Source organism: Nerophis lumbriciformis, linkage group LG18 (genome assembly GCF_033978685.3).
Source record: "Nerophis lumbriciformis linkage group LG18, RoL_Nlum_v2.1, whole genome shotgun sequence".
NCBI lineage: Eukaryota > Metazoa > Chordata > Actinopteri > Syngnathiformes > Syngnathidae > Nerophis > Nerophis lumbriciformis.
Window position 1 is genome coordinate 7,202,501 of NC_084565.2, and position 22,413 is coordinate 7,224,913.

Consider the following 22,413-nt stretch of genomic DNA (forward strand, 5'->3'; position numbering starts at 1 on the left):
CACCAAGTATGTGACACACTCCGTTGACACTGTAGATGCTCGTCAGATTTGAAGCAATAACGTTACGTAACGAATACGTAGGGCTGGGCGATAAAACGATATCGTGATCGATTTGGCAGTTATTTCCAAAGGGACCGTAGTCAGACCCAAGGTGGTCTGTAAATGATGCAAGGCAAAATCCGCTAATACCACACCACTTTATCCGTGCTCACCCTTTAGAGCACAGCTGTAACCTCCCTGGCACTAAGGGTTTTATCCCTAAAAAGCTGAACTGAATGTAGTTTGTGTGTAGACTGAGAAATGTGTGACATTATTATCAGTGCACAAGTAATGAATGCTTAGGCATTCATACAATAATAATAATAAATAATAATAACTAAATGAAGCAATTCCTGCAGGAATTGCATGTGAATGCTCCAATGCTGAAGTTGAACTGAAATGCTGACAGAATATAGTATGATGTAAGAATAGTTTGACTGTTGGAATGGTTTGAATGTTGAAGAGTTTGAATTTCCAGGAAAAGCGAAATTTGGTTTGGAACTTGCGAAATTGTTAGTTGGATGAGTGTAAGGTGTTGATGTTTGAATAGGTTGAAAAATGTGGGCATTGTCATACTTGCCAACCTTGAGACCTCCGATTTCGGGGGGCGTGGTTAAGAGGGGAGGAGTATATTTACAGCTAGAATTCACCAAGTCAAGTATTTCATATATATATATATATATATATATATATATATATATATATATATATATATATATATATATATATATATATATATAAGAAATACTTGACTTTCAGTGAATTCTAGCTATAAATATATATTTATTTTATTATATATATATATGTATATATATATATATATATATATATAAGAAATACTTGACGAAATACTAAGTCAAGTATTTCATATATATATATATATATATATATATATATATATATATATATAAGAAATACTTGACTTTCAGTGAATTCTAGCTATAAATATATATTTCTTTTATTATATATATATATATATATATATATATATACATATATATATATATATAAAATAAATACTTGAATTTCAGTGTTCATTTATTTACACGTATACACACACATAACACTCATCTACTCATTGTTGAGTTAAGGGTTGAATTGTCCATCCTTGTTCTATTCTCTGTCACTATTTTTCGAACCATGCTGAACACCCTCTCTGATGATGCATTGCTGTGTGACATGCACAAAAGTGTTTTCATCAAATGCACTAGATGGCAGTATTGTCCTGTTTAAGAGTGTCACAACATTGCTGTTTACGGCAGACGAACTGCTTTACGGTAGAAAAAAACGTGGCTGTTGTTGTGTGTTGTTGCCGCGCTGGGAGGACGTTGATGAAACTGCCTAACAATAAACCCACATAAGAAACCAAGAACTCGCCCTCCATCATTCTACAGTTATAACGTCATTGGGCAGGTACGCTGTTTATATTGGACCTGAGTCCGCCTGAATTTCGGGAGATTTTCGGGAGAAAATTTGTCCCGGGAGGTTTTCGGGAGAGGCGCTGAATTTCGGGAGTCTCCCGGAAAATCTGGGAGGGTTGGCAAGTATGGGAATTGTGCAGCTTGGAAAAATGTCCATTCATTTCAATGGGAACTTCCTCGAAATTTTTTTGAAAATGAATGTCCTGAATAAGCTGAATTGGTTGGTGTTGGAATTGTTTAGATCGGTCAAGAAATTATGAAGTAGTAACAGTTTTTTATTGGGAAATGATATTACGTAATTTCGGGAAAACCGGGAATTTTACAAGTTCCTAAACCAGCTTTTTTTTTTTGTCCTGACTAAGAGAAATGTTTTGACAGTGCAACGGTTGAAATGGTTTGAAAAATGTGAAAGAAGTCGTCGAACAAAAAAAAGTTGGAAATAAGGTCAGAAAAAAAAAAAAAATTCCTGGAAATTTGTTGAATGTGGAAAAATTATAGTTTGAATGTCCAGGATGAGTGGAATATGTTGAAGGTGGAATGGTTTGAATCGGTTGAAAAATGTGGGAATTGTGGAAGTTTGAATAATGGACAATTCGTTCTGGATGGGGAAAATCTCCTGGAAAAACTGGGAATTCTTTGAAATCTGGGAATATTTTAAAGAATTGTTGAAAAAGAGAACACTATTCCTGAACAGGCTGAATAGTTTGAAGTTGGAACGGTTTGAATTGGATGAAATATGTGCAAGACATGCACCTGGGGATAGGTTGATTGGCAACACTAAATTGGCCCTAGTGTGTGAATGTGAGTGTGAATGTTGTCTGTCTATCTGTGTTGGCCCTGCGATGAGGTGGCGACTTGTCCAGGGTGTACACCGCCTTCCGCCTGATTGTAGCTGAGATAGGCTCCAGCGCCCCCCGCGACCCCAAAAGGGAATAAGCGGTAGAAAATGGATGGATGGATGTGGGAGTTGTGTAACTTTGAAAATTGTCTCATTCGTTTCAATGGGAATTTCATTAAAATTCGGGAATTTCAGGAAAATTGTTTATTTTATTTTTTTTCAAATGGTAAAAAACTTGAATGTTCTGAATGGTTGGTGTTGGAATTTTTCAAAACGGTCGAGAAATGTTGAAGTAGTAACATTTTTTATTGAAAAATGGTATTAAGGAATTCCTGGAATTTGGGAAAAACTGGGAATTTTTCCAGTTCAAAAAACAACTTTGTTTGTCCTATATATATATATATATATATATATATATATATGTGTATATATGTATGTGTGTATATATGTATGTGTGTATATATTTATGTATATATATATATATTTATGTGTATTTATATATATATATTTATGTGTATATATGTATGTATCTATGTGTGTGTATATGTATCTATACTGTATATATATATATATATATATATATATATATATATATATATATCATACATGTATATAAATAGATGCATTTTGGTGTAGAAAACCATTGCTCCAAAGCATTCACACAATAAATAGATGATATTTTGCCGTAGAATCCACACAATGAAAAGGTAAAGCACGTAAACATTTGTATATATTTTTTTATTAATGTGTTAGAAAGATCAGCATGTTGACATTTATGTTTACATACTTTCCAGCTACCTGGAAGAGCCCACAATGGTCGCCGCCTTCAACGGGAAGCAGGCAGGAAAACAAGTGGCGCACGTAGCGTGCGGGAGCACATACAGCGCCGCCGTCACCGCCGACGGCGAGCTCTACACGTGGGGGCGGGGCAACTACGGTCGCCTGGGCCACGGTAAGCAGCAGCAGTCCGGCTGCTCCGCTCCGCTCCCGGCCCTAAAGCAAGCCTTCTTCCCTGTAGGCTCCAGCGAGGACCAGACCACGCCCCTGATGGTGACGGCGCTGAAAGGACTGAAGGTGGTGGACGTGGCGTGCGGGAGCGGCGACGCCCAGACGCTCGCCGTCACAGAAAACGGTAGAGATCCTTTTTTTGAAGGAGTCTCATAAAAATGACCACGTTGACGTCTTTTGCCATGACGCAGGTCAAGTGTGGTCCTGGGGAGACGGCGACTACGGGAAACTGGGCCGAGGGGGCAGCGACGGATGCAAGACGCCCAAGCTGGTGGAGAAGCTGCAGGACCTGGACGTGGTCAAGGTGTGCTGCGGGAGCCAGTTCTCCTTGGCGCTCACCAAGGACGGCCAGGTGTACACGTGGGGGAAGGGCGACAACCAGCGTCTCGGACACGGCTCCGACGAGCACGTCCGCTACCCCAAATTGCTGGACAGTCTGCAGGGTGAGTTTGACCTTTTGACCTTTGACCCAAGCCAAGTGATGCTCGCATGTTTAGGAGTGTTTATAACAGGGGTGTCCAAAAAGTCAAAGTATGCGGGTCTCTTTTTGATTTTTTTTTTTTTGTCAGGAAAAATGCTAAAACAGACATTAGAGCAGGTCTGGGTCAGTTTTTGCCTCATCCCTTACTTACTGCGTGAGTGAAGAAAGAGAAGATACATTATTATCTGCTCACAGTTACCACCTGGTTGTTGTTTGACCAGCTCGTCCTGGATAAACAAACCAACCGCCACTGCTTCAGTCACATGCAGGATTCTCACAGGAATGAGGCAAAAACTAACTCTTTTTAAGACAAAACATTTTCTACGTTTTGTCTTATAGCTAACAAAGTGTATTCTGCCCTCCCTGAATGTGGGTATTTAGTTTGGCATATAGGTAAACAATCCTTCCATTTAGGGACTAAAAACCTTCCAGGTTGTTAATTGAGCCTTCAAATTAAATTACAGAACAACTAAGCTCATTAAATAATGTACATTAATGCATGTGAAATGCCAAAAACATGGAAAAGATTGCGTCAAATCGGCACACAAACAAGCAACTGAAACTATACAGTAAAAAAAGTAGTACTTATCCTGCTAGCTCGATGCTAACATACCATGTATTTTGCCATTGACAGGCTAACAAACATTGGCATCTCAATCCCGATCTTTTTAAACTGTTGCAAATCTTCCATACAATGACATTTTGAGGGAATTTTTTTTATATGACGTTATATGTTAAATTACTTAGAATAGAAAGTACTTTATTGACCCCTGGGGGAAATTCAGCACCACAGTTCGCTCACAATAAACAATAAACACTTGGATATTTTTTTACATGTGAATAATATAAATACAGCATTATTCACATGTGAATGATATAAATACAGTCTATTGTACAGCATTATTCACATGTGAATAATATAAATACAGTCTATTATACAGCATTATTCACATGTGAATAACATAAATACAGTCTATTATACAGTGTTATTCACATGTGAATAACATAAATACAGTCAATATATTATACAGCATTATTCACACGTGAATAACATAAATACAGTCTATTATACAGCATTATTCACATGTGAATAATATAAATACAATACATTATATAGCATTATTCACATGTGAATAATATAGTCTATTATACAGCATTATTCACATGTGAGTAATATAAATACAGTCTATTATACAGCATTATTCACATGTGAATAATATAAATACATTTTATCATACAGCATTATTCACATGTGAATAACATAAATACAGTATCATATAGCATTATCCACATGTGAATAATATAAATATAGTCTATTATACAGCATTATTCACATGTGAATAATATAAATACAGTCTATTATACAGCATTATTCATATGTGAATAACATAAATACAGTCTATTATACAACATTATTCACATGTGAATAATATAAATACAGTCTATTATACAGCATTATTCACATGTGAATAATATAAATACAGTATTATACAGCATTATTCACATGTGAATAACATAAATACAGTCTATTATACAGTGTTATTCACATGTGAATAACAAATACAGTCAATATATTATACAGCATTATTCACACGTGAATAACATAAATACAGTCTATTATACAGCATTATTCACATGTGAATAATATAAATACAGTATTATACAGCATTAGTCACATGTGAATAATATAAATACAGTCTATTATATAGCATTATTCACATGTGAATAACATAAATACAGTCTATTATACAGCATTATTCACATGTGAATAACATAAATACAGTATCATACAGCATTATTCACATGTGAATAATATAAATACAGTCTATTATACAGCATTATTCACATGTGAATAATATAAATACAGTCTATTATACAGCATTATTCACATGTGAATAACATAAATACAGTATCATACAGCATTATTCACATGTGAATAATATAAATATAGTCTATTATACAGCATTATTCACATGTGAATAATATAAATACAGTCTATTATACAGCATTATTCACATGTGAATAACATAAATACAGTCTATTATACAGCATTATTCACATGTGAATAACATAAATACAGTATCATACAGCATTATTCACATGTGAATAATATAAATACAGTCTATTATACAGCATTATTCACATGTGAATAATATAAATACAGTCTATTATACAGCATTATTCACATGTGAATAATATAAATACAGTCTATTATATAGCATTATTCACATGTGAATAATATAGTCTATTATACAGCATTATTCACATGTGAATAATATAAATACAGTCTATTATACAGCATTATTCACATGTGAATAATATAAATACAGTCTATTATACAGCATTATTCACATGTGAATAATATAAATACAGTCTATTATACAGCATTATTCACATGTGAATAACATACAGTATCATACAGCATTATTCACATGTGAATAATATAAATATAGTCTATTATACAGCATTATTCACATGTGAATAATATAAGTACAGTCTATTATACAGCATTATTCACATGTGAATAACATAAATACAGTCTATTATACAGCATTATTCACATGTGAATAATATAAATACAGTCTATTATACAGCATTATTCACATGTGAATAATATAAATACAGTCTATTATACAGCATTATTCACATGTGAATAACATAAATACAGTCTATTATACAGCATTATTCACATGTGAATAATATAAATACAGTCTATTATACAGCATTATTCACATGTGAATAATATAAATACAGTCTATTATACAGCATTATTCACATGTGAATAATATAAATACAGTCTATTATACAGCATTATTCACATGTGAATAACATAAATACAGTATCATACAGCATTATTCACATGGGAATAATATAAATATAGTCTATTATACAGCATTATTCACATGTGAATAATATAAGTACAGTCTATTATACAGCATTATTCACATGTGAATAACATAAATACAGTCTATTATACAGCATTATTCACATGTGAATAACATAAATACAGTATCATACAGCATTATTCACATGTGAATAACATAAATACAGTCTATTATACAGCATTATTCACATGTGAATAATATAAATACAGTCTATTATACAGCAATATTCACATGGGAATAATATAAATACAGTCTATTATACATTCAAGTACAGTCAAAAAGGAACATATGCATTATACAGTCTGATGGCTGTCGGTATACAGGCATATATTCTCCAAAGTCTGTGGAAGTGAAGTTATGACTGCCGACTTTGTACTAGCTAGCCTGCTACATTGAATAGTGACTGGCTACGGAAGCCTGTTGCACCAAACTCGAACTCTCAAACGAACATTTTGAACGCCATGCGAAAAACTGCCATGAGCGGGCGGTACAAAGTATATTAATTATCAGTTATTAGTATCGTTTCAGCTTTTTCTCAATACATCTCATACTTTCCACTCACTGGTGTATTGTTTTTTCCGACAAGGAGGCCCTGATCTGTAGTCTGTCTATATTATAGCAGGTGCTACATACTAATTTTTTATTTTGTAAAAAGAAAAAGGTTAAAAACAGACATTGTATATATATATATATATATATATATATATATATATATATATATATATATATATATTTAAAGACAAAACTTAGTGTCAGATTTGTATTATAAGCGACTAAGTATATTATTAAACTTTTTTTTTTCCTCACATTTTTACTGTAGTTTTTTCCCCTGTAAAAATAAGAATAAAAAAATAACACGATTGTGTAACCATAGACAACTTATAAGTAGACGCAGCATCGAGCGTAACTGCCTACTGGCGCTGACGAGACGCGGGGCCGCCATCTTGGAGTGGTGATCCGCTCCACTCAGTGCAATTCATTTGGCAGGAGCAATGAACTGTCAGTGCATTTAATTCATCTTACCTCACTGAATACCACTGATTTTCACGCGGATTTTTTTGTCATATGTGTAGCTATGATAAAGGACACATGTTTTATTATTCATAGTTTGCTTAACAGTAATAAAATATTCTTATATGCTATAAATGACCAGACGTCCGAGATCAAAACTGGGAATATAATCCCAGAGAAGGGGGAAAAAAACGGTCAGCTATTTTTAAGTTGAAGAAACAATATGATTAGGTTATATATACATGCTACATAAACAATGTATGAATACATTAGATATCTATATATCTTATAGACTGTATCTCTGTTGCTGCAGCAGCAGAGTTTATTCTGTCTTGACACTTTGTATTGATATTTTGTATTTCATTCTTCCCTTAAATGACACAATCTGGATTGTGGTCCTAACTTTTACCCCTGTTGGCTTTTACAATCTTTATCTTCATGATTTATTTCAACTTTATATTAATCAAGTATGACATTTTTAAATGTAATTAATTTAATTGAAAATCAATTAGCCGATTGATAGTACTGAAATCGGCTACGATTTCAGTACTATTGAAGATCTTTGCTCCTTCTCAACTTTGTGGTAATATTCTTTTCACAAAATACAACCAATAGCACGTTAATGTTAAATCTTACTTGTGAAAAGTAATCCCCCGATTCCTATTTTCAACAGTCCACTCATTTGAGCAGGAAAACGCTGAACACCAGCCCGGCATCTTAGTTTTCTACCTGTCAACTGTCAGTTCAGGCTGCTCGCCGGCTCCTCATCACCACTTCAAGATGGCGGCCGAATTTCTCGCGTCACAGCAGCCAATGCTGCGTCTACTTATAAGATGTCTATGTGTGTAACTGCTTACCCGAGTGTGTCACACATTTAACAATGTTTGATATTGTTGTAATTTTTAAAGTAACTAATTCATAAGTTCATATTATTTTATTAAACTAACTAACTAAACTTTGTTTATATTTTTATTTTTTATTTTGAGAGCTTCTAATTTTTTAGATCATGGGTGTCTAAACTTTTTCCAGCAAGGGTCGCATATTGAAAAGTCAAGTATGCGGCTATCATTTTGATATATATATATATATTTTTTAAATGCTAAAAACTAGAGATGTCCGATAATGGCTTTTTTGCCGATATTCGATATTCCGATATTGTTCAACGGCGTGGCACAGTGGAAGAGTGGCCGTGCGCAACCCAAGGGTCCCTAGTTCAATCCCCACCTAGTACCAACCTCGTCATGTCCGTTGTGTCCTGAGCAAGACACTTCACCCTTGCTCCTGATGGGTGCTGGTTAGCGCCTTGCATGGCAGCTCCCTCCATCAGTGTGTGAATGTGTGTGTGAATGGGTAAATGTGGAAGTAGTGTCAAAGCGCTTTGAGTACCTTGAAGGTAGAAAAACGCTATACAAGTACAACCCATTTATCATTTATTAACTCTTAATTACCGATTCTGATATCAACCGATACCGATATATACAGTCGTGGAATTAACACATTATTATGCCTAATTTTGTTGTGATGCCCCGCTGGATGCATTAAACAATGTAACAAGGTTTACCAAAATAAATCAACTCAAGTTATGGAAAAAAATGACAACATGGCACTGCCATATTTATTATTGAAGTCACAAAGTGCATTTTTTTTTTTTAACATGCCTCAAAACAGCAGCTTGGAATTTGGGACATGCTCTCCCTGAGAGAGCATGAGGAGGTTGAGGTGGGCGGTGTTGGGGGGGGGGTATATTGTAGCGTCCCGGAAGAGTTAGTGCTGCAAGGGGTTCTGGGTATTTGTTCTGTTGTGTTTATGTTGTGTTACGGTGCATTTCTCCCGAAATGTGTTGGTCATTCTTGTTTGGTGTGGGTTCACAGTGTGGCGCATATTTGTAACAGTGTTAAAGTTGTTTATACGGCCACCCTCAGTGTGACCTGTATGGCTGTTGACCAAGTATGCAGCATTCACTTGTGTGTGTGAAAAGCCGTAAATATTATGTGATTGGGCCGGCACGCAAAGGCAGTGCCTTTAAAGCACGCCCCCAATATTGTTGTCTGGGTGGAAATCGGGAGAAATTCGGGAGAATGGTTGCCCCGGGAGATTTTCGGGAGGGGCGCTGAAATTCGGGAGTCTTCCGGGAAAATCGGGAGGGTTGGCAAGTATGACTGGGAGACGCAACTGCTCTGTGCTTCTCCCTACGTCCGTGTACTACTCCATACATCATAAATTTTACTTTTTGAAACCGATACCGATCATTTCCGATATTACATTTTAAAGCATTTATCGGCCGATAATATCGGCAGTACGGTATTATCGGACATCTCTACTAAAAAGAGATATTTTATATATTGAAAAACAAAACGTTGTGTTATAGGTGACTAAGTATATTATTATTAATTAGAAAATGTCAGCGTTTTGTCTTTATATTCCAATTTTCTTTGGTTTTTTTTCTTACATTTTCTCAACATTTTTGCCAACAAAACCGGGCCATTTTAACTTCACGAAAGGGGTGGGCAATACATCAGTTTTACTAATGAACTCAATGTTTTATCTTAATTTTTTTTTAGTGTTTTTCTCACCTTCACTAAAAGACTCGCTGTGCAAAATTTGTTTAGGAGTAAGATGCGGTGTATGCTCATGCCATGTATCCTGGAGGTTGTTGTTTTTCCTTTCAAACTACTAGTTTTACATCAAATACAAAGTAAAATGTGTTGTGAATCATCATTGTTTAAGTAAGGAAAAAAAATCTGATTTATTTGGTGAAAAAAATTGAAGATGACATTTTGCTGGGCCTCCATGACAAGTATGGTCCAAATGGAGCTCTTGAGGTATTAGTTATACATGGTAATTAAAGTTGTTGTGTTGTTGTATCCAGGGAAGAAAGTGGTGGACGTGGCAGTGGGATCTTCTCACTGCCTGGTCCTCACCGACGACGGAGAGGTCCACAGCTGGGGCAGCAACGACAAGCTGCAACACTTTGACACGCTTTTCTACAACAAAAAGCACCCCAAGGCTCTCCCCGGTCTCAAATCCAAACACATCGTGGGCATCTCCTGCGGCCCGGGACAGGTGACGCCCACTCGCCCTCCCACTTGCCACGCCGCCGTGCTCGCTCTCCAACGCTCGCTCGTTTTTCTTCCAGAGTTTCGTCTGGTCCTCGTGCTCCGAGTGGTCCGTCGGCCAGCGCGTCCCCTTCGTGGTGGACGTGTGCCCTATGACCTTTGAGCAGCTGGACCTGCTCCTGAGGCAGGTGAGCGAGGGCATGGACGGCAGCTCCGACTGGCCTCCCCCGCAGGAGGAGGAGTGCATGGTGGTCGCCACGCTCAACCTGCTCCGGCTCCAGGTAGACGCCAGTGATTCTATTTCCTGTCTGTGTGAAGTTGCCCCCCTAGAGGCATACTTGCCAACCCTCTCGAATTTTCCGGGAGACTCCCGAAATTCAGTGCCTCTCCCGAAAACCTCCCGGGACAAATATTCTCCCGAAAATCTCCCGATTTTCAGCCGGAGCTGGAAGCCACGCCCCCTCCAGCTCCATGCGGACCTGAGTGAGGACAGCCTTTTTTTATGATGGGAGGACAACAGGGTGACAAGAACTAAATCATCCAGACTAGAGATAAATTGTATTATGTTTATTTTACCTAAAAATAAATATATTTATTAATTAAAAAAAAAAACTAAATACATTTTTACTATATTTTGCTAAAAACATAAAAATTAATTGTATTTTTATTTGTATTTTTTCGTGACTCCTTATTACATCCAGCCATAGAATTATACATTAAAATAAACATATTTGAAATAATTGATTTTAAATTATCATAATAATTCATTTAAAATGACCATATTTAATTATTAAAATAATTGCTTGTTTATCAACAACTTTAGCATTTTATTCATTACATTTTGAAACTCTCAGAAGCCAAGTTATGTTATATTCCTTAATATTTATTTATGCAAGTTTGAAGTATCAATTATCTAAACACAGTTTTGTTTGCATATTTTCATATATATATATATATATATATATATATATATATATATATATATATATATATATGAAATACTTGACTTGGTGAATTCTAGCTGTCAATATACTCCTCCCCTCTTAACCACGCCCCGCCCCACCCCCGACCACGCCCCCACCCCCACCTCCCGAAATCGGAGGTCTCAAGGTTGGCAAGTATGCCTAGAGGTGTTCCTCAAGGTTCTGTTTTAGGTCCCCTCTTTTTCATCATTTAGGCCAGGCCTGGGCAAATTACAACCCGCGGGCCACGTGCGGCCCATTATGATTTTCTACATCATTGTTTTAGACCTTTAACATAAAAACTGTCGCCGCCATTATATTATATTATATTCTTGAACTATAGAAAGTATTTCAATTAGAGATGTCCGATAACGGCTTTTTTGCCGATATCCGACATTCCGATATTGTCCAACTCTTAATTACCGATTCCGATATCAACCAATACCGATATATACAGTCGTGGAATTAACACATTATTATGCCTAATTTTGTTGTGATGCCCTGCAGGATGCATTAAACAATGTAACAAGGTATTCCAAAAAAAACATCTCAAGCAGTGTGCGGCTTCAGCGGTCGCGGAGGCAAAAACTCGGACATGGGAGGAGTTCGGGGAAGCCATGGAAAACGACTTCCGGACAGCTTCGAAGCGATTCTGGACCACCATCCGCCGCCTCAGGAAGGGGAAGCAGTGCAATGTCAACACCGTGTATGGTGAGGATGGTGTTCTGCTGACCTCGACTGCGGATGTTGTGGATCGGTGGAGGGAATACTTCGAAGACCTCCTCAATCCTACCAGCACGTCTTCCTATGAGGAAGCAGTGCCTGGGGAATCTGTGGTGGGCTCTCCTATTTCTGGGGCTGAGGTTGCCGAGGTAGTTAAAAAGCTCCTCGGTGGCAAGGCCCCGGGGGTGGATGAGATCCGCCCGGAGTTCCTTAAGGCTCTGGATGTTGTGGGGCTGTCTTGGTTGACAAGACTCTGCAACATCGCGTGGACATCGGGGGCGGTACCTCTGGATTGGCAGACCGGGGTGGTGGTTCCTCTCTTTAAGAAGGGGAACCGGAGGGTGTGTTCTAACTATCGTGGGATCACACTCCTCAGCCTTCCCGGTAAGGTCTATTCAGCTGTACTGGAGAGGAGGCTACGCCGGATAGTCGAACCTCGGATTCAGGAGGAACAGTGTGGTTTTCGTCCTGGTCGTGGAACTGTGGACCAGCTCTATACTCTCGGCAGGGTCCTTGAGGGTGCATGGGAGTTTGACCAACCAGTCTACATGTGCTTTGTAGACTTGGAGAAGGCATTCGACCGTGTACCCCGGGAAGTCCTGTGGGGAGTGCTCAGAGAGTATGGGGTATCGGACTGTCTTATTGTGGCGGTCCGCTCCCTGTACGATCAGTGTCAGAGCTTGGTCCGCATTGCCGGCAGTAAGTCGGACACGTTTCCAGTGAGGGTTGGACTCCGCCAAGGCTGCCCTTTGTCACCGATTCTGTTCATAACTTTTATGGACAGAATTTCTTGGCGCAGTCAAGGCGTTGAGGGGATCTGGTTTGGTGGCTGCAGGATTAGGTCTCTGCTTTTTGCAGATGATGTGGTCCTGATGGCTTCATCCGGCCAAGATCTTCAGCTCTCACTGGATCGGTTCGCAGCCGAGTGTGAAGCAACTGGGATGAGAATCAGCACTTCCAAGTCCGAGTCCATGGTTCTCGCCCGGAAAAGGGTGGAGTGCCATCTCCGGGTTGTGGAGGAGTTCAAGTACCTCGGAGTCTTGTTCACGAGTGAGGGAAGAGTGGATCGTGAGATCGACAGGCGGATCGGTGCGGCATCTTCAGTAATGCGGACGTTGTATCGATCCGTTGTGGTGAAGAAGGAGCTGAGCCGGAAGGCAAAGCTCTCAATTTACCGGTCGATCTACGTTCCCATCCTCACCTATGGTCATGAGCTTTGGGTTATGACCGAAAGGACAAGATCACGGGTACAAGCGGCCGAAATGAGTTTCCTCCGCCGGGTGGCGGGGCTCTCCCTTAGAGATAGGGTGAGAAGCTCTGCCATCCGGGAGGAGCTCAAAGTAAAGCCGCTGCTCCTCCACATCGAGAGGAGCCAGATGAGGTGGTTCGGGCATCTGGTCAGGATGCCACCCGAACGCCTCCCTAGGGAGGTGTTTAGGGCACGTCCGACCGGTAGGAGGCCACAGGGAAGACCCAGGACACGTTGGGAAGACTATGTCTCCCGGCTGGCCTGGAAACGCTTCGGGATCCCCCGGGAAGTGAAGTGAAGTGAATTATATTTATATAGCGCTTTTTCTCAAGTGACTCAAAGCGCTTTACATAGTGAAACCCAATATCTAAGTTACATTTAAACCAGTGTGGGTGGCATTAGGAGAAGGTGGGTAAAGTGTCTTGCCCAAGGACACAACGGCAGTGACTAGGATGGCGGAAGCGGGGATCGAACCTGCAACCCTCAAGTTGCTGGCACAGCCGCTCTACCAACCGAGCGATACCGCCCAAGTGCTGGACGAAGTGGCTGGGCAGAGGGAAGTCTGGGCTTCCCTGCTTAGGCTGCTGCCCCCGCGTCCTGACCTCGGATAAGCGGAAGAATATGGATGGATGGATGGATCATCTCAAGTTATGGAAATAAATGCCAACATGGCACTGCCATATTTATTATTGAAGTCACAAAGTGCATTATTTTTTTTAACATGCCTCAAAACAGCAGTTTGGAATTTGGGACATGCTCTCCCTGCGAGAGCATGAGGAGGTTGAGGTGGGCGGGGTTGGGGTGGTTGGGGTAGGGGATAGCGGGGGGTGTATATTGTAGCGTCCCAGAAGAGTTAGTGCTGCAAAGAGTTCTGGGTATTTGTTCTGTTGTGTTTATGTTGTGTTACGGTGCGGATGTTCTCCCGAAATGTGTTTGTCATTCTTATTTGGTGTGGGTTCACAGTGTGGCGCATATTTGTAACAGTGTTAAAGTTGTTTATACGGCCACCCTCAGTGTGACCTGTATGGCTGTTGACCAAGTATGGATTGCATTCACTTGTGTGTGTGAAAAGCCGTAGATATTATGTGATTGGGCCGGCACGCAAAGGCAGTGCCTCTAAGGCACGCCCCCAATATTGTTGTCTGGGTGGAAATCGGGAGAAATTCGGGAATGGTTGCACCGGGAGATTTTCGGGAGGGGCACTGAAATTCGGGAGTCTCCCGGGAAAATCGGGAGGTTTGGCAAGTATGACTGGGAGACGCAACTGCTCTGTACTTCTCCCTACGTCCGTGTACCACTCCGTACAGCGGCGTTTTAAAAAGTCATACATTTTACTTTTTGAAACCGATACCGGTAATTTCCGATATTACATTTTAAAGCATTATTCGGCCGATAATATCGGCAGTCCGATATTATCGGGTATCTCTAATTTCAATGGTTGAAATCTGGGCTTTTAGGCGTTATACAAGTTATTGCGGTAATCCACGTCACAGCAGCTCAACAAGGAACAAACCAGAGTGGGCGGGGTTTGTTTACAGAGCAGCCAGCCCGAAACACGTGTGTCAGAAACAGATGCGGAAGCAGATTTTTACGTGATAGTATATCATATTGTAGGTGTTTATTACGCTTTGCATTCATATTTTGCATTTTTGTTGGGTTTAGTTTGATTGTAGAAGATACACAATTATCGAGGAGAAGTAAAAGAGGAGCGATGTTCATATGTTAATATTCAGTATTTTACTGTTCATAGTTAATATTATAAATCCCACTTTCTTTATTTTAATAGACATTTTGGGTGTCAAATTCAGTAAAAAAAATTAAAATTCCATTTTTTTTAAGGTTTTCTGTCGTAACGTTTTTAGAATTGTATCGGACATTGTGACTTTTGGTATTAGTGTTCCTGGGGAAAAAAAGGACCCAAACACATATACTGTACAGCAGATCTTTACAGCTAAATGTGAATATATCATTTATACACGCATACACATTGGTATCCCAGACACATTTGTTTCTCTCAATGTGGCCCCCGAGTCAAAATATTTGCCCAGCTTTGATTTAGGTTATTCAACTAGTGGCCTTTATTAGCAGCAGCCGGGATGAGACACGTTGTTGGAGCTGGAGTGGGAGCGAGAGCGATAGAGCGAGAAACGGACCCAGAGAAAACATTTTGCTGGAAAGCAAAACACTTGCACGATTTTATGAAAATAAAACAGTGTTGGAACCCTGATCCGGCAATTTGTGGAGGTTGCCCTCCAGTGGGTTCCTCAGACCACCAAATACTGCCACGAGAGCCCGGATCAGGGTTCCAACACTGCTTTCCAGCAAAATGTTTTCTCTGCGTCTGTCTCTCGCTCTATTGCTCGCGCTCCCACTCCAGCTCCAACAACGTGTCTCATCCCAGCTGCTGCTAATAAAGGCGACAGGTGATTAGATAACAAGGCCCACCTGGGCCATCTACGCACCTGTCGCTGTCCTCGAGGCCGATCCTGGCACACCCCGTTCCGCGGCAGGCCCGCAACCCATGCCCCCCTCCACATGCTGGCTTTAATGACTACTTAGGCCTACAACGACACTGTATTTTAATGTTGGTCATTATGGTGGTACTTTTATTTATATATATATATATATATATATATATGTGTGTGTGTGTGTGTGTGTGTGTGTGTGTGTGTGTGTGTGTGTGTGTGTGTGTGTGTGTATATGTATGTATTATTGTCAGTGCATAATTTAAAAAACTTTTGCATAATAAGAGAGCTTTTTACCTTGTGAATTTCCCCCCAGCTCCATGCTGCTATTAGTAACCAGGTGGACCCAGAGGAGCTGGGCTTGGGACTGGGCAGCGCCCTGCTCAACAACCTCAAACAAACGGTGGTCATGCTTGCGAGCAACGGCGGGGTGCTCAACACGGTGCAGGCCGCCGCTCAAGCCGTCCTCCAGAACGGCTGGTCGGTTCTGCTGCCCACTGCCGAGGAGCGTGCCAGGGCCTTGTCCTCGCTGCTGCCCAATACCGGTGAGTGCCTTGGACTTCCCAGCAGAAACCAGAGCTTGTTGTGTGGGGTGGTTTCATAAATAAATGACCTTTTTTATTTGCTGCTGCAGCATCAGGAAATGAGAGAAGTGTGACACCTGGCCGGCGATTCATGATCGACCTGCTGGTCAGCAGCTTGATGGCTGACGGAGGCCTGGAGTCGGCTTTGAACGCGGCCATCACGGCTGAGATCCAGGTCAGTGTGTTTGTCGTCTGGTCACGCCGGCCTCCCAGGCTCACAGTGCTCCAATGGCAGGACATCGAGGCCAAGAAGGAAGCCCAGAAGGAGAAGGAGATAGACGAGCAGGAGGCCAACGCTTCCACCATGCAGCGTTGTCGCACCATGCTGGACAAAGACCTCATCAACACCGGGATCTACGAGTCTGCAGGGAAGCAGATCCTGCCTCTGGTGCAGCTCGTCCAGCAACTTTTGAGGCATCTCATCCTTTTTTTAACATTGCGTTGAGGACTTCACCAGGCTCACGTACTTCATCCCCCTCTAGAAACATCGCATCGCAGACCATCGCCAGACTGAAGGACATCGCTCACCTGCGCATCTCCAACTATTTAGAGGCCGAGCACGACAACAAGGAGCGCTCTGCGTCCCTGGACCTGCTGCTACGCTTCCAGAGGCTGCTGGTCAGCAAACTCTACCTCGGCGTCAACGACTCCGTCAACGCCAACGGATACAGTGAGTTGATGTTTCAAAGATCCCTTTTTGCCTTTTTTCATATACAGTGTATGGATGGATGCCCTTTACATTTCAACCCATACAGTACCGATTCTTGGAGCTTGGGAATCCATACTAGGGATGTCCCGATCCGATATTTGGATCGGATCGGCCGCCGATATTTGCCAAAAAATGCGTATCGGCAAGGCATGGGAAAATGCCGATCCAGATCTAGTTTAAAAAAAACTCCGGTCCGTGTTTTCCAACGCACCGATTTAAATAATACATTCCACTTTTCTGCTGCTCCCTAATTTCCGTTCCGCATTTTCCAGCACACCTTCAACACATCCACAGGTCTGTGGATTCTCACGCAGTTGCTTTTAGCTGCTGGCAGTACACGACAGGCTCTTCTCACTCTTTCTTGTCTCTCCTTCTCACAGACAGCAAGCGCACCTTCTTACACACGTCACATACTGTCACGTCATACGTCACATACTGTCACGTCATACGTCACATACGTATACGTCCTCCCCGAGCAGAGAGGTAGCAGCATGGCTAACGTTAGCTGTGATGCTAGCGCAGCCGTGTGATCAACGTTCCCTCTGCGCATAGCAATTATATGCCACGCACAAAATCAAATAAAAAAATAAGCGCATAACAATTTTCGACACACGGACACGACAGAGAAAACCGTTTTCGTCATCATTGTTCAAATATTATGACGTCTGTCGAGACGCTTATCTCCATTCGGTGCCACACGCCCACACCATCAAAATGCCGAGGCAAAAATTTCCACATCAACACCGTATGAAAAAATTTGTGATTTTTTTAGTTGTGATTTCCTTCTCTGCATGAAAGTTTAAAAGTAGCATATATTAATACAGTATGAAGAAGAATGTTTTAATGTAGACATGCAAGCCTTGAAAGAAAATGTTGAAAATCAAGACTACATTTCCTGCAAATGGGTGCATTTCTACCCTATATTTTAACTTTAGATTTATTCTCATATCAAACTCTTTTGGCTGTCTTTTTGACACTTACATCCGGCGCCCCCCTCCACACCCTGGATTATAAGTAATGTAAATAATTCAATGTGATTATCTTGTGTGATGACTGTATTATGATGATAGTATATATTTGATGGTATATATCTGTATCATGAATCAATTTAAGTGGACCCCGACTTAAACAAGTTGAAAAACGTATTCGGGTGTTACCATTTAGTGGTCAATTGTACGGAATATGTACTTCACTGTGCAACCTACTAATAAAAGTCTCAATCAATCAATCAAAACACATAGAATCATCATACTGCTGTGATTATATGCATCAAGTGTTCATTCAAGGCTAAGGCAAAATATCGAGATATATATTGTGTATCGCAATATGGCCTTAAAATATCGCAATATTAAAAAAAGGCCATATCGCCCAGCCCTAGTTCAATGATGCCATTTCTGTTTGTCATGTATAATTTTGTCTATTTTGTGTTTATCCTTGAATAAACAGGTCAGTTTCTTGTTACCAACCATTGTGTATTATTCAAACTCCCCTAATTCAGCTGGCTAGTTGTTATCAAGAGTACTATAACCCTTTTCAACATGATTCTGACAACTAAGTAGGCTAAATAACTTTAAACTTTAATACATGCTCGGATAGGCCAGTATCGGTCAGTATCGGTATCGGTATCGGATCGGAAATGCAAAAACAATATCGGTATCGGATTGGAAGTGCAAAAGCCTGGATCGGGACATCCCTAATCCATACCGGTACCAATTTTAGATACTTTACTTACACTTCACCCTTGCCCCCGGTGCCGCTCACACCGGTGAATGAATGATGAATGAATGAGTTGTAAAAATGAATAATGGGTTCTCACTCTGTGAAGCATTTTGAGTGCCTAGAAAAGCGCTATATAAATCTAATCCATTATTATTATTAATCCAGTACTTTTGTATATATAGTGTTCAACACTGTTCACTTTACACGGCCTCGCTGTTCACTAGGGGTGTGGGGAAAAATCGATTCGAATTCAAATCGCGATTTTTACGTTGTGCGATTCAGAATCAATTCTCATTTTTAAAAAATCTATTTTTTAAATTTTTATTTATTAATAAAAAAATGTTTATTTTATTTTATTTTAATTAATCAATCCAACAAAACAATACACAGCAATACCATAACAATGCAATCCAATTCCAAAAGCAAAGCCGACCCAGCAACACTGCAATAAACAGAGCAATTGAGAGGAGAGACAAACACGACACAGAACAAACCAAAAGTAGTGAAACAAAAATGAATATTATCAACAGTATCAATATTAGTTACAATTTCAACATAGCAGTGATTAAAAATCCCTCATTGACATTATCATTAGACATTTATAAAAAAAAAAAAAAGAAGAACTTTAGTGTCACAGTGGTTTACACTTGGATCGCATCTCATAAGCTTGACAACACACTGTGTCCAATATTTTCACAAAGATAAAATAAGTCATATTTTTGGTTCATTTAATAGTTGAAACAAATTTACATTATTGCAATCAGTTGATAAAACATTGTCCTTTACAATTATAAAAGCTTTTTACAAAAACCTACTACTCTGCTTGCATGTCAGCAGACTGGGGTAGATCCTGCTGAAATCCTATGTATTAAATGAATAGAAAATCCTTTTGAGTCAGGAAAAAATAGTTTTTGAATGGAGAATCGTGTTGAATTGGGAAAAAAAAATCGATTTGTGTTGGCTCTGCGATGAGGTGGCGACTTGTCCAGGGTGTACCCCGCCTTCTGCCCGAATGCAGCTGACATGGGCTCCAGCACCCCCCGCGAACCCAAAGGGGACAAGCGGTAGAAAATGGATGGAAGGATGGATGATTTTGAATCGAATCGTGGGACACTCAAAGATCCACAGCCCTACTTTTTTTTCTGTGTGTCATTTTTTTACAGCGTCGCATGCTTTTTTTTCCCTTTTTTTTTACAGCGTATGAATGTGCATTGTGTTCTGCGTCCTGATTCGCTGAGGGACTGTAGACCATTGTCAATCAATCTTCTTTGTGCCATGTAGGGCTAGGCCTTTTTTTAATATCTCAATATTTTCAGGCCTTGACACGATATATATCTGGATATTTTGCCTTAGCCTTGAATGAACACTTGATACATATAATCACAGCAGTATGATGATTCTATGTGTCTACATTAAAACATTCTTCTTCATACTGCATTAATATATGCTACTTTTAAACTTTCATGCAGAGAGGGAAATCACAACTAAAAGTGTATTTATTAAACAGTTATTAAGCAGTGGCACAAACATTCATATAATTTCCAAAACAGAAAGTGCAAGATTGTCAGAGACATTTTAAAACAAGCTATTAGTGCTCTTTTGTGCATGATGTCACTAAGATGACATATCAAAACAACACTCAATTAAAGTTCATTTTTTGTACAGAACACCACTACAATAGTTTAAAACAAATAAAGTGCACTTTTGTGCATGATGTCACACAAGATATTTCAAAAAGTGTCAAATAAAAATGAGCTGCATAATAGGAAATCAAATAGTGTATGTCCTTCGCTATGTGGTAGGTTCCTGCGGACGTTATCTCCTTCTGTTGTTGACTATTTGTTTCATATGGTGTTGATGTGGAAATGGTTGCCTCGGCATTTTGTGGGTGTGGCACCGAACGGAGATGTTGACATACGGAGTTACAAACACTCTTCATTCTCTCGCGGGTGACTTTTCAAATGATGCTACATATTAGCAGTAATGCTACTTTTTGTAGCAACACTTTTGCCCCACACTTGACAAATTACAGTTGTCTGTTCAACATCTTCCCGCTTGAAGCCAAACCACCGCCATACGATGAACCCTGTGCTGTTTTTCTTGGGAATTAATTCTTCCTTCATTTGTTACCAGATTTGCACCTTCTTTCTCTCGCATACCTGCCAACTACTCCGGTTTTCCCGTAATTAGTACGGTTTTCATCAACCTATTCCGGGTTACGGTTGCAGTGATAAAAAATAAGTTTTTTCATTAATTAAAAAAATATATATTTTTTAAAGTTTTATTCACGAAATCGCGTAACAACAATGACAATCGACACTGCTTCCCGTAACTTCCTATCGAGCCATTCCGAATGCCATGCGCGAGGCTATTTATAGCACCGCTGCCAAGCACGAGGCCATTGTTTCCAAACGAGCGAACGATCATGGAATCAGCCGGAGAAAAATCGCAAACGAGTCTTAAACCGAAAAGAAAACTGCAGTCATTCCGTGAAGAATATTCAAAAGCCTATCCGGGAATAATTATCCGTTCCAAAAAGGGTGAAAACTACGCGAATTGCACCTTGTGCAGACAAGATTTTTCGATCGGACACGGAGGAATTAGCGATGTAAAAGACCACGTTGGGACAAAAAAACACAAGTCTAATGCCGTTGCTAGCGATACAAGTGGAAAACTTTCAAGGTTTTTCGTCGCCCAAACAGATTCTTTGGATGTGATAAATGCCGAAGTTTGATTTACGGAGGCAATAATTGAGCATGGACTTCCAATCGCACTGGCTGATCACATGGGACAGTTATTTCGGAAAATGTTTCCCGACTCGAAAATTGCCAAAAAATATGGATGTGGTCGAACCAAAACATCAAACATTATTCAGTGTCTTGGAACAGAATCCTCAAAAAGTATCGCTGATGTCATGAAGACGGAACCATTTAGCATGTCGACTGACGGCAGCACCGATTATGACGATGTAAAACTGTACCCCATTTGTGTTCGATATTTCGATGACGACATTGGAAAAGTATTGTCAGTACTTCTGTCTTTGAGGGAATGCAATACGGGCTTCCACAGGCGAAAACATTTAAAAAATACTCGCGGAAGAAATAGACTCAAACGAAATTCCTTGGCAGAATTTGGTTTGCTTTGCTGCCGATAATGCTGCAGTGATGATGGGATCTAAAAAGGGTGTTGCAGCTTTCATTACGGAAATGTCTCCTTTGGTTTACATCGCCGGTAAGTACAGTTCATAGCATAAAAAAACTCAC

General features: G+C 39.9%; 1 protein-coding gene across 9 annotated transcripts in view; it reads left to right on the plus strand.

Moving 5' to 3' along the window:
- Window positions 1-22,413, plus strand: part of herc2 (HECT and RLD domain containing E3 ubiquitin protein ligase 2) — a 362,023-nt gene that overhangs the window by 70,987 nt on the left and 268,623 nt on the right. For all 9 annotated transcript variants that reach the window (XM_072915066.1, XM_072915069.1, XM_072915071.1 and 6 more), the window contains exons 12-21: window positions 1-6; window positions 3,093-3,250; window positions 3,317-3,430; window positions 3,498-3,749; window positions 10,553-10,746; window positions 10,820-11,020; window positions 16,455-16,683; window positions 16,773-16,897; window positions 16,958-17,140; window positions 17,209-17,392. The exon at window positions 1-6 is cut by the window's left edge and continues 146 nt beyond it. In XM_072915066.1, the coding sequence (XP_072771167.1) occupies window positions 1-6; window positions 3,093-3,250; window positions 3,317-3,430; window positions 3,498-3,749; window positions 10,553-10,746; window positions 10,820-11,020; window positions 16,455-16,683; window positions 16,773-16,897; window positions 16,958-17,140; window positions 17,209-17,392 (1,646 nt within the window). The remainder of the gene's footprint in view (window positions 7-3,092; window positions 3,251-3,316; window positions 3,431-3,497; window positions 3,750-10,552; window positions 10,747-10,819; window positions 11,021-16,454; window positions 16,684-16,772; window positions 16,898-16,957; window positions 17,141-17,208; window positions 17,393-22,413) is intronic.